The 12,128-nt window shown below is 40.2% G+C and overlaps 2 protein-coding genes across 2 annotated transcripts in view; one reads left to right on the top strand and one right to left on the bottom strand.

Moving 5' to 3' along the window:
• The window catches only part of PPME1 (protein phosphatase methylesterase 1), a gene marked incomplete at its 5' end in the record, with an annotated part of 46,828 nt that extends 35,820 nt beyond the window's left edge, over window positions 1–11,008 (bottom strand). The window contains one exon of the mRNA XM_080692832.1: window positions 10,908–11,008. Coding sequence (XP_080548958.1) covers window positions 10,908–11,008 — 101 coding nt within the window. The remainder of the gene's footprint in view (window positions 1–10,907) is intronic.
• Window positions 11,009–11,608: 600 nt separating this feature from the next.
• The window catches only part of C2CD3 (C2 domain containing 3 centriole elongation regulator), a gene marked incomplete at both ends in the record, with an annotated part of 121,978 nt that continues 121,458 nt past the window's right edge, over window positions 11,609–12,128 (top strand). The window contains one exon of the mRNA XM_080696269.1: window positions 11,609–11,663. Coding sequence (XP_080552395.1) covers window positions 11,609–11,663 — 55 coding nt within the window. The remainder of the gene's footprint in view (window positions 11,664–12,128) is intronic.

Below are 12,128 nucleotides of genomic sequence, written 5' to 3'. Positions count from 1 at the left end.
GAACTTATGGCCTTGACTATGCTAGAAAAGCTCTCTAAGCTCCTAGTTCTAAAGTACTATTCCATCTTCCCTTTCCTCCCTCCTTTCGTGGGATTGAACCCAGGGGCATTCTACCTCCAAAGCTATACTCCCAGCCTTTTTTTATTTTTTACATTAAAATAGAGTCTCGATAGGTGGCGGAGAGTCTCCGTACATTGCTGAAGCTGTTCTCAAACCTGCAATCCTCCTGTCTCAGTTCCCAAGTACTGTGATTAAAGGCATGCACCACCACACCTGACACCCAAAGTACTATTCTTATTAAACATTGACCTGAATAGGGAATGGGCAAAAGTACAAACTCTCTATTTAATTATCAATATAAGACTGCAATTTTCTAAAAGACCATGAAAAATGGAAGCATAGAGATTCTCCAACTTAAAAATGGGTCTAGCCAGAAATGGTGGTGTACTTGTAATCCCAGTACCTGGGAGGCTGAGACAGAAGGATCACAGGTCCACAGCCAGCTCAGCAACTTGTGAAACACTTCACACCTTAGTGAGACTCGGTTTCAAAATAAAGAATAATATAGGGCTGGGGGTGTAGCTCAGAGGTAGAATCCCCAGTATTGCAAAAAAGGAGGGGAGGTCTACAGTCCAAAGGTTTGTAAAGTATATTGTGAACACTAATTTACATTTCTCCTAATGAAATGTAAATTATGAAGTATTAGTATTATGAAATATTAGTATTCTCTGGGTAGCTCCATTCCTAAACCTATGTATCATAATATGCTAAAATGCCATTTTGAGCCAGGTGTGGTGGTGCACACGTGTAATCCCCACATTTGGTAGGCTAAAACTGGAAGATTGCGGTTTGAGGCCAGCCTTAGCTACTTAGTGAGATCCTTTGTAACTCAGTGAGACCCTGTTTCAAAAGAAAGAATAAAAAATTGGGCTGAGGGTATAGTTTGGAGGTATAATGCCTCTGGGTTCCATCCCCAGTACTGCCAATAAATAAATAAATAAATGTCATTTTGGATTAAATTCAGCTAATTATCTTGTAGTTAATGTGATTAACACAGAAAATGAAATTAAAAGTTTTTACATACCTTGAACCATGATTCTTATGCTTAAGGAAAGATTGGTCTAATAAAGAAATGCAAATGATTAAATGAAATAAGCCAGGCATGTGTATGTGTTAGGCACTTCATAAGCATCATCTAAATTTAATCCTCACAGCTGGGCGCGGTGGCACATGCTTATAATCCCAGAGCTTGGGAGGCTGAGACAGGAGGATTGCACAGGTTTGAAGCCAGCCTCAGCTACTTAGTGGGGCTCTCAGCAACTTAGGGAGACCCTGTTTACAAATAAAGTATAAAATAGGTGTGGGAACATAGGCTGGAAGTAGAAAAGCCCCTGGGTTCCATTCCAGCACCCCCCCCACACACACACACTTAATCCTCACAACAACTGAAGCTGTTTTCTTAATAGAATATGGATAGAGGGATATAAATACAGAATTATATAGCAATGTAGATATGTCATAAGTTCATTTTTATGTCCTATCAATAACCACAATTTTTTATCTTATTTCTATACTCAACAAGTCTATAGCTCCTTCCTCCAATTTACTTCCATATTAAATTCAGTGTGGACAATTCTAAACTGTTGAAAAATATTATGTTTCCATTATATCTGAGTGTCATTCATGTACCCAACAAATGTGTACTGAACTCACTCCTATGTGCTAACTACTTTGGGTCAAGTAAAAAAAATACAAAAGGATGCCAGGCATGGCAGCGCACACTTGTAATCCCTGTGCTTGGGGGGCTGAGACAGGTGGATCACACAGGTTTGAAGCCAGCCTCAGCTACTTAGTGAGGCTCTCAAGTAGCTTAGTGAGACCCTGTTTCCAAATAAAGTATAAAATAGGTCTGGGAGGATAGCCCAGATGTAGAAAGCCCCTGGATTCCACCCCCAGTACCACCAAAAAACAAGCAAACAAACAAAGGAAACAAGTAGATCACACTCTTATTGCTAGTAGAAGAGATGAAATTTGTATATACAAAGTACTGTGAATATTAAGATGAACCACTAACAAAAAGAACAATTAAAGTTTGACATAAATCATTGAGAACTAATTTCATTTCATATTGTTATATAATAATTTGTGTTATTTTCATGTAAGAGCTTTTATACTTACGCAGATTCATCATACATCACTCACAAGTGCATATAAAAGGAAAATGAGAGCAAAATAAAATACTTGAGGTATTCCCGACCAAATTCTTCATATTGAGAGTCCTACTCTCTTCTGAATCACTCTGACCAATATAAATGCTCCATGCCTCACAAGAACATTGGTGATGGAGTTTTCTGAAAACTAAATATCAGCCCATATGCTGGCTTTATAATTGTGTAAAGCTATGTAACTTTTTTTTGGCATAGTACTGGAGAATGAAACCAGGGCATTCTACCTCTGAGCTGTATCTCCACCCCTATTTTATTTTATTTCAAAACAGGTTCTCACTAAGTTGTGGATCTGGGTTTGAAGCCAGCCTCAGCTACTTAGTGAGGTCCTTTGCAACTCAGTGAGATACTGTTTGAAATTAAGAATGGAAAATAGGGGTAAGGGTGTAGCTCAGAGGTAGAATGCCTCTGAGTTCTATCCCTAGTACCGAAAAAAAGAAAAAAAAAAAGAAAAAAAGAAATACAACTTATGTTTTAAAGTAAATATCTTAAACCTACATATATCTAGTATATTTCAATATCTACTAGCTTGCTATGTCTATTAAGAAAGTTATTGATGTGATATCACTGCATAGTGCAATCCTAGTTACAGTTGTTAGAAATTTTCCAGACTAACAATCTTGTAGTGAAGGCTAAATGCTGAATTTTAATTGCAGCCAGCCATTTAAATCAAAGCACCACTGCTTTAAAAATATCCTCATTAGCAGTACTTTGAAGAGAATGGAAAGAAAGCAACCAGATGGCTGGCTGGAAGTCATGGTAGTCATCTAGTCCAAATCTTTATGGAAGAAAACAAGTAACGTTTATTATATATTAATCAAGGCTTTAAACTCTGCAAGACAAATATTTCTACTTTTTGTGTGTGTGTGGTACTGAGGATTGAACCCGGGGCATTCTACCTCTGAGCTACACCCCCAGCCTATTTTATTCTTGTGTGTGTGTGTGCACGCATGTGTATGTGTGTGTGCGCTAATGGTTTTAAAACAGGGTCTCACTTAGTTGCAGAGGGTCTCACAAAGTTGCTGAGGCTGACTGTGAACCTTAGATCCTCCAGTCTCAGCCTCCCAAATGCTGGAATTATAAGTGTGCGCCACCACGCCTGGCTCACCAGCCCTTATTTTAAAACAGGATCTTGTTAAGTTGCTGAGGTTGGTCTTTAACCTGCAGTCCTATTTAATAGCCTTTAAAAGGGTAGTCCACAGCAGGGTGGGCTTGGTGACACATATCTATAATACCAGTGCTCAGGAGGCTGAGACAGGAGGATTGCATGTGCGAGGCCAGTGCATTGTACTTTAGTGAGACACTTTTTTAATGATAAAAATTAACTAGGGCAGGAGTTGTTGTAGCTCAGGTAGCATGGCCCTGGGTTCATTCACCAGCTACTAAGTGAGGCACTCCGCAACTCAATGAGACCCTGTTTTAAAATAAACAATAAAATATAGGGCAGAGGGTATAGCTCAGAGGTTGAATACCTCTGGGTTCCATCCCCAGACCTGCAAAAAAAATTAAAATTAAAATTAAAATTAAAAAATAAGGGCTGGGGATAGAGCTTGGAGAAAAAAATGGTCCTGGGTTCAATCTCCAGTACCAAAACACTAAAATAAAGGGTATAGCCAGGCATGGTGGTGCACACTTATAATCCCGGCGCTTGGAAGGCTGAGACAGGATTGCATAGGTTCGAAGCCAGTCTCAGCTACTTAGGCTCTCAGCAACTTAGTGAGACCCTGTTTCCAAATAAAATATAAATAGGTTTGGAAGTATAGCCTGAAGGTAGAAAAGCCCCTGGGTTCTACCCCCCAGTACCACAAAAATAAATAAATAAATAAATAAATAAATAAATAAATAAATAAATGGTGTAGTACATCCTGTCCTACTGTTAGGAAAGGGATGTTTTCCTTATTGAGGTGAAATTCATGATGCAACAAGGAAAGTACTTTTTAATAAGTGGTGTTACAAAAACTGGACAACCTGTGGATAAAGATAAAATTGGATCTGTTCCTCACTTTGCACATCAAAATAAACTTCAAATGGATTAAAAGAAAAGTCATATAGACTCTGGAAAAAAAGAAATAAATTAATTCCTTTACAACCTGAAGAAAAAGCCTTTCAGTGACTCAAAGTCCAGAAGCAATACATGCCAGACAGATAAATATATTAAAATAATTAAAATTTAAAAGCAAAACTTCTTATATAGAAAAATATCATATGCAAAACAAAAAAACCTAGAAAAATATTTTTAACATTTAAAAAGAGAAAATATCCCTAATACAGAAAAAACTTCATGAAGGCAGCTACTGGACCCCGGAGTTCCGACAGCCCCTATGGGGTGTTCGGCCACTTTTCTCTATTCCCTTCTGGCAGATCGCGTGGACTCCGGAAGAAAGCAGCCTGCACCTGAAGGCAATTCGGCTTGGGCTACTCTCAAGTATTGTCCTGAAGGCAGCTGCTGGACCCAGAGTTCCAGCCCCTTTGGGGGTGTTCAGCCACCCTTGACCCATTCCCTGCTGCTTCCAATAAACCTTTTACTCCCCTTCAAAAAATTTAAAAAAAAATAAAAAAAGAAAAAGAAAAAACTTCAAAGAAGCCACTTAAAAAGCAATTTGGCGGTTTCATAAAAAGTTAACCATAACATATATTATCCAACAATTCCATTCATAACATATATTATCCAACAATTCCATTCTTAGGTTGAATTTACCCAGGATAAATGCAAACATATTTCCACCCAAAGATCTGTATGTGAATGTTCATGGCAGGATTTTTTTTTTTTTTTTTTTTTTTTGGTGGTACTGGGGTTCCTGGAAGCCCTTCTACCTTAGGGCTACACTCCCAGACCTATTTTATATTTTTATTTGGAAACATGGTCTCCTAAGCCAGTGCAGCTGGCTTCGAACCTGCGCAATCCTCCTGTCTCCGCCTCCCAAGCATGGGGATTACAAGCGTGCACCACCATGCCCGGCAAGAACTACTTTTTACTATTATAAATAATAGTAAAAAACTGGAAGCAACCCAAGTGTCCATCAACTGATGACTAGGTAAACAAAATGTGGTATATCCATATAATGGAATAAACTGGGCCAAAAAAGAGAGTTTAGTACTGAAAAATACTACGACATGGCTAAATCTTAAAAACATTATGCTAAGTGAAAGAAACCAGCAACAAAAAAAAATCACATACTGTATTATTTATATAAAAGGTTCACAATAAGCAAATACATAAGAGACAGAAAGTAGTGGTTGCCAGAAACTGGAGGAGGGGAGACTGACTGTTATTGGGTAGAGTTTCTTTATAAAATGATGAATTATTTGGAATTGATGGTGATCATTGTACCAATCCAATGAATGTACTAAAAACCACTGAGTTATATCTTTTTTTTCCCCGTTTGGTAGTGGTACTGAGGATTGAACTCAAGGATGTTCTAGCTCTGAACTATACCCTTAGTCCTATTTTATTTTTATTTGGAAACAGGGTCTAAGTTGAGGAAAGCTTCACTAAGTTGCTAAGGCTGGCTGCAATCCTGCAATCATGCGTGTACTACCATGCCCAGCTTGAATTTTACATTTTAAGTTTATTTGTTTATTTTTTGGTAGTGCTGGGGTTCAAACCTAGGACCTCGTGCATGCTATGCATGTGCTCTACCCCTGACCTACATCCCCAGCCCCTGAACTTCACATTTTAAAAGCATGACTTCTATGGTATATGAATTATAACATTTAAAAATAAGCATTAATAACTGGGTGTGATGGCACACACCTGTAATCCCAGTATTTAGAAGGCTGAGATAGGAGAATTGCATATTGAAGGCCAGTGTGGTAACTTAGAGAAACCCTGTTGCAAAATAAAAAAAATTTTAAAAGGGATGAAAGTATAGCTCAGAGGCAGAAATTCTCCTGGGTTCAATCCCTAGTACCACAAATAAGTAAATAAATAAACATTAATTTAAAATAACGAAAACAACTGGCCTTTGGTTCTTAGTAACTCGAGTAGTCTGTGAACTGGAGCAAATCACTTTACTGTGTGCCTTTTATTTCTTCTTCTGTGTGAGTAGCTCATCAAAGCCTTCCTAAGAGCCCGATAGCCACAGTAAAATTTAAAAGCTGGATGAAAGAATATCTAATCAGATATGAATGAACATATAGCTTAGGGGACAGGGGCTGCTGTCATTGATGTCGATAGTCCCAGCCAGTCAAGAGGTGGAGAATCTCTTGAGCCCAGGAGTTGGAGACCAGCCAAGGTAACATAGTGAGATGAGAGGTGGGGGGAGAAACAGAGGAAGGGGATAGAGGAGACTGGAGAGCGAAAAGAGAGAAGAGAAGGAAAGAAGGGGAAATTTTGGCTGACATTATAAGAAATCAAAAGCATCTAATTCAGAAAGTAAAAAACCTTTCCCACAGTTCTCAATATATAATAATCTACCGGGCAATTATTCCTTAAGAACTTTTATGTGTCAGGAATCAAGTGCTCTTCATGTAGCATCTCATTCTTACAGCATTCTAAGGTAAGCAGAGGTATCCCATTTTAGAGATAAGAAAACAGATTACAAGAGGGTAAATGGCTTGATCAATGTAAGTAATCAATTTTGATTTCAATTTATCTGGGTCATGTATAACACCAAACTTCTCTAGGAAAGGTATTACAAGGAAGAACAGCAGGCTAAAAATCTTAAATCCTGGATTTGAGTGCTGTTTCTGCTACTAATGGTTCATGATCTTAAGTCAATAAACATTTGAGTTTTCTCACTTGTTAAAATATTAATCCCTGCCCTAGTTTAACTCAGAATATAAACAGGCACTAACAAAAACATGCCAGCTAAAGCATTATAGGCATTTAAGAAATAATTATAGAAATTGATACCACTGATAAACCAGAAATGTGTTGAATAACGAATGAAATATTGTATAGTCTCTCCAATGGTAATGGTATGTACTAAAGCAGTGATTTCTCTCAAGCACATCAGGGATGCAAAGCAAGTAAAAATCCCAAAACCAATTTAATTAGAGTAGCTCCAAAAGCTTTAATTCAAAAGATAAAAATCCCTATGTTTTAATATCATCTACTGGCATCTATTAATAGGAACAATGACACTGGGATTTCACACCTTACTCAAGAGAAAATGCTGGTGTGCTGAAAAGGGAATGGATTCCAGATTAAATCTACACTGAGCTGGGCGTGGTGGCGCATGCTTGTAATCCCAGCATTTGGGAGGCTGAGTCAGGAGGATCACAGTTCGCGGACAGCCTCAGCTACTTAGTGAGGCCCTTTGCAACTCAATGAGACCCTGTTTCAAAATAAAGAATACAAAAATAGGACTGGGAGTGTAGCTTGGAGGTAGAATGCCCATGGGTTCCAGCTCCAGTACTGCAACAAACAAACAAACAGACAGACAAACAAACAAACAAAAAACCTACACTGAATTCTAATTCTGACATATACTAGTTGGGTGACATCCTTACAGGGTTGTAGATAGATTAAATAACATACATAAAGTTACTATTACAATGCCTGGTGCAAAGTACCTACTCAAAGAAAAGTAATTGCTATCATTACATTTACTAAGTCGAATTTGAAAAACTGAATATGGAATCCAAGAAAAATTATAAATTCTGAATATACAGAACATTTCGTGTGTGTGTGTGTGTATGTGACAGAGAGAGAGAGAGAGAGAGAGAGACAGACAGACAGACAGACAGACACACAGACACGGAGACAGACTAGGGATTAAACCCAGAAGAATTCTACCTCTGAGCTAAACACCCAACCTGATTTTATTTCTTATTTGGATCTCGATAAGTTCTGGAGGGCCTCGCTAAAATTATAGAGGCTGGCTTCAAACCTGTGATCCTCCTGCCTCAGCCTCCCAAGTACTGGGATTGCAAGCATGTGTTACCACACCCAGCTAAATTCTGAATAAACAAACAAACCTAAATAAGGTTTAGTGAAAATGAAGGCAAGAGATTATTTTAAAATAGTTGAATGAGTAAGTCAAGATACTGTTAAGAAAAAAGGCCTGAGAGTAGGAAATGATGGGGGCGTGGAAAAGGAAGGGAAGATAGGAAAAAAGCAAGTGAGTTGAAGGAGAATAAAGACAGCTATTTTGAAATTGGTGGAAGTGAGATATCATAAATAAAAGCTAAGAAACAAGAAAGACTGAATCCTATAGATTTGCAAAAGAATAACATGAGCAACTCAAATTAAGTATTCATAGGATGACAACTATGAATCAAAAAAACAACAGGTGCCAAGTCCTAGCCTTTAGAAGTCCTACCACTAAGCTTCTAAAGGTGCCCTAAAATCAGAAATAAATTTGAGTCTCAATTTACTCATTCATTAAGAGAAAACACTTCCCCTGTTCTTAAGTTTACTGTATACAGAATTCTCTGAGTCTCAGGTTCCTCAACTATATAATACTGTGGTGAAATTAGATCATGCCTAACCTCTCTTCCAGCTTTATGATTTGAGGGAGGAAGAGAGTCTATATTATTGCTAACATGAAATTTAGATAAAGTCTGCTTATATCCCAATAAGGATAGAGAAAAGAAAAATACACGGAAAAAAAAGTCACCTGAGGACAATACAAAATTCACCAACATCTGCTCTTCTCTTAATAATATTAAGGGAGACTCTAAAGAACTTTCTTTCCTAGGATAAGCAGTTAATAAAAACCAAAGAATCTATTTTTAATGGATGTCACTAACAACTGACCTTCTCTTTATTTTCTTTTAATATTTCTCCCACTCCAAGTTTTCCCTCTTTTGACAAAGTAAAAAGTTGAGCTTTAGTTAAACTTATCTGAAGCATGAAGTTATTGAAGAACTAATGTCTTTATAGGGTACTAGTATACTAAAAGATCAAATTTTAGCTTAAGAAAAACAGCAATTACGATGTTCATAAAAATACCTATTATTTAAGTTTATATTCCAGGTTAATTCTCCCAAATAATATTATAAGTCAGTTTCCAGATTCTTCATATTCATGTCATAGTACAGTCTTTTTGTCTTCCAATGCCAAAACAATCTTTGTTATACTTTACACGTAGCCTCTTATCTTCTCTATTATGTGTCCTAACTGTCCAAGTTTTCTCATTTTTCTACTATGTATTATAGTCAGGTCTCCACATGGATTCTTAGTTTCCTTCCCTGTCTTTTCAACCATTCTCAGCACCCCTCAATCCTGCTGTTCTAATTTATAGACTTCTCTTTTCTCATTCCTATGATTAACTTTCACAGTACTACATCTCCTATCATCTTTTTAAATCATGTTTTGAACATATTTCTCTTTCAAAACCTAAGTTTTCTCTTTTCTAGTCCTTTCCCCAAGAATATCTACCAACATATCACCAGAATCCCAAATAAAGAACTAACTAGTTTTCCCTTGTGATGTTAGGGATTGAACCAGAACCATTTTACTTCCAAGCTACACTCCCAGCCCTAATTTATTTGGAAACTTGGTCTCACTAGGTTACCAAGGGCCTGGCTAAGTTGCTGAGGCTAGCTTCAAACTTGTGATCTTCCTGTTTTAGCATCCCAAGTACTGGGATTACAGGTCTGCACTACCCTGCCTGGCTATAGAACATACTCTTGATTCCCTCATTCCTAAGCATCCCTTTTACCCTCTTTATCAGTCCATAATTCCCAGAATCCTGACTGATACTACAAATATACTTCAAAACTCAAGTATCTCCTAACCTGGCACAAGCTATTCAAAGACCAAATTCCAAAGCTATCTCTTCCGCACAGCTCTTCTCTCTTTCTAGCAAACTGTTTTCCCAAAAACATTTTAAGTAGCTACTCCCAGTGCTTCACTAATTCTGAGTCTTGGACCAGTACATAGCTTCCCTCAACCCAATTTGCCCTCCGGAAAACTGGCCAAATCATCCTCTTAAAGAATCCCAGACCTTACTTCTACACCGTTTTCACTCACTGAACTCTATTCCTAGTCAGTTCTCAATCTCCAGAGCCTATGGTCACTCTCTAAACTCAGTCTTCTTCCTAATCTCACCTTCCGTTTCCCCCACAGCTCCTCCACATATTCCTATTGTCCCTAACAGTCTTCCTTCATGTTCTCTACCTTTCCTTAGGTCGATTCCAACATTTCTCAGTTCTCCTTTGCGAAACCTAATCTCTTAGTCACCCTCTCACCCCCCTGAATCTGCCTCTTACACTCCTGGGAGATCTGCCTAGAACCTTCTGCTTCCTAGTTCTCTTTCCTTCTCCGAACCCGCCTCGGGTGTCCTTTACCTCTAATATTCAGTTTTCACATTTGTCTTCTTACTCCTGCCAAATCTTTGCTTGGCTCTTAACTTCAACTTTTCTCTCCGTCATTCCCCATTTCCTTCACCCTCCCTGGTAGATTTCACCCACCTATGTCACGCTCTACTCTCTTTCCTCCAACCTTCCCCATCCCTTCTTCTGGAGTTGCTTCCCTCGTCCCTTAACTTACCCTTCCCCAATCTTTCCCTCAATCCCTTCTCCCTTCACAGTATTATCTGACCTCCAATGTTTATTGCCTTGTCGCCTCCCCTAGTCTCTTAATCTGTCATCTATTCCACCTAAACGTTTCCAGCCGCCGCCAACATTTCCTCCTATCCACAGCCTCCCTTCCCGTGCCGCTCCAGACGCCCAGACACCATTCTCCAATGGCCGGGGCCTGGCCTCTAGGGAGAAGGGGTACGAGTCACGTACCCCATTCGCATCTTGGCTCCGCTCTGACTGCCCCCGCTGCCGGGTACCGGAGGGCGAGGGGGAAGGCGGCCGAGGTGCATGCTCTTTTCGAGGGCCGACATTAAAAGGAAGGCCGCGCGTCGTCAGAGACTGAAGCTTCTTCCCACGCTAAGGGCGGCCCAACCGGTCACAGCTCGCTTCCTCACGACGCTGGGTCGCCTCTGGACAGCACCCAGATACCGGCAGCACCGCCTACCGCCCACCGGCTCCGCAAGCCCCACCCCTCACCTCACTTCCGCCGGAAGTGCGCAACGGCCCTCGCACAAAGGAGGCTGGGTAACGGAGTCTGTGGATTCCTCAGACCCAGCGGAGGACTCGACGGCCCTGGCCGGAAGAAGGAGCTCTCCTGAGCAATGCACTCTGGGCAATGGAGTCCTCAAAGGATGTAGTGCCTTGCGCTTGCGCAGCAGGAGGCGCCCCCGCCAAACCCTGCCGAGGTACTGTAGCAAAGCATCCTGGGTGTTGTAGTCTATTGGCGGGAAGGCGTCTTGGCGCCTTCTCTTTGCACCACTTTCCGGAGACTGTTGGAGAAAGAGCTTCATATTCCTGCCTCCCAGGCTGCCCAGCGGCGCCGGTTGCTGGGGAACGCAGGCGCCATGGGAAGGGATGGCGGGAGGCTTAGGCGGCCGAGTTGAGTTGGTGAAGAAGAGCTCCAGGTCGTCATGAAACAACGAAAAGGCCAGGGGCCTGGGGGCGGCCGTGGGCGCAGGAAGAGAGGTAACCTGAGCTGTCAGAGGTTGAGAAAAGCATAATAGGGCGGGCGTAAGAGGGAAACAGCGAGTTGTAGGGAGACCGCCACCTCCGCCGGTTAAGAAAAGTGGGAAGAAAGGATAAAAGAGAGAAAATAGAGAACTAGAGGATTAAAAGAGAGGACCCTGCTAAGAAGGGAAAGGAAAGGAAATAGGGCCTTCAGAGGAGGCTAATAAATGAGGTAGGGTAAGAGTTAAATGCATATGAGTAGGACAACAAAAAAATTAGTCTTTTAAAATAAATGTAGATGTGTGTTTATAGGCATATGGTATTATGAGGGCATTCTTTCCTATACTAGTGTTTTATGTTTTCCACTTTGGCCTTCCTGCTATCAAACTAATATGCTTGCCTGGATTGTCCCAGGGAGTACCAACTGTAGACATCTCCATGCTTCATTCTCAGATCCTCTCATCACTTCAGAAGGAAAAAGTC

Source organism: Muscardinus avellanarius (genome assembly GCF_963383645.1).
Source record: "Muscardinus avellanarius genome assembly, chromosome: 1".
Lineage (NCBI taxonomy): Eukaryota > Metazoa > Chordata > Mammalia > Rodentia > Gliridae > Muscardinus > Muscardinus avellanarius.
The sequence above is the reverse complement of the archived record's forward strand: the minus strand, read 5'-3'. Positions and strand labels throughout refer to the sequence as shown.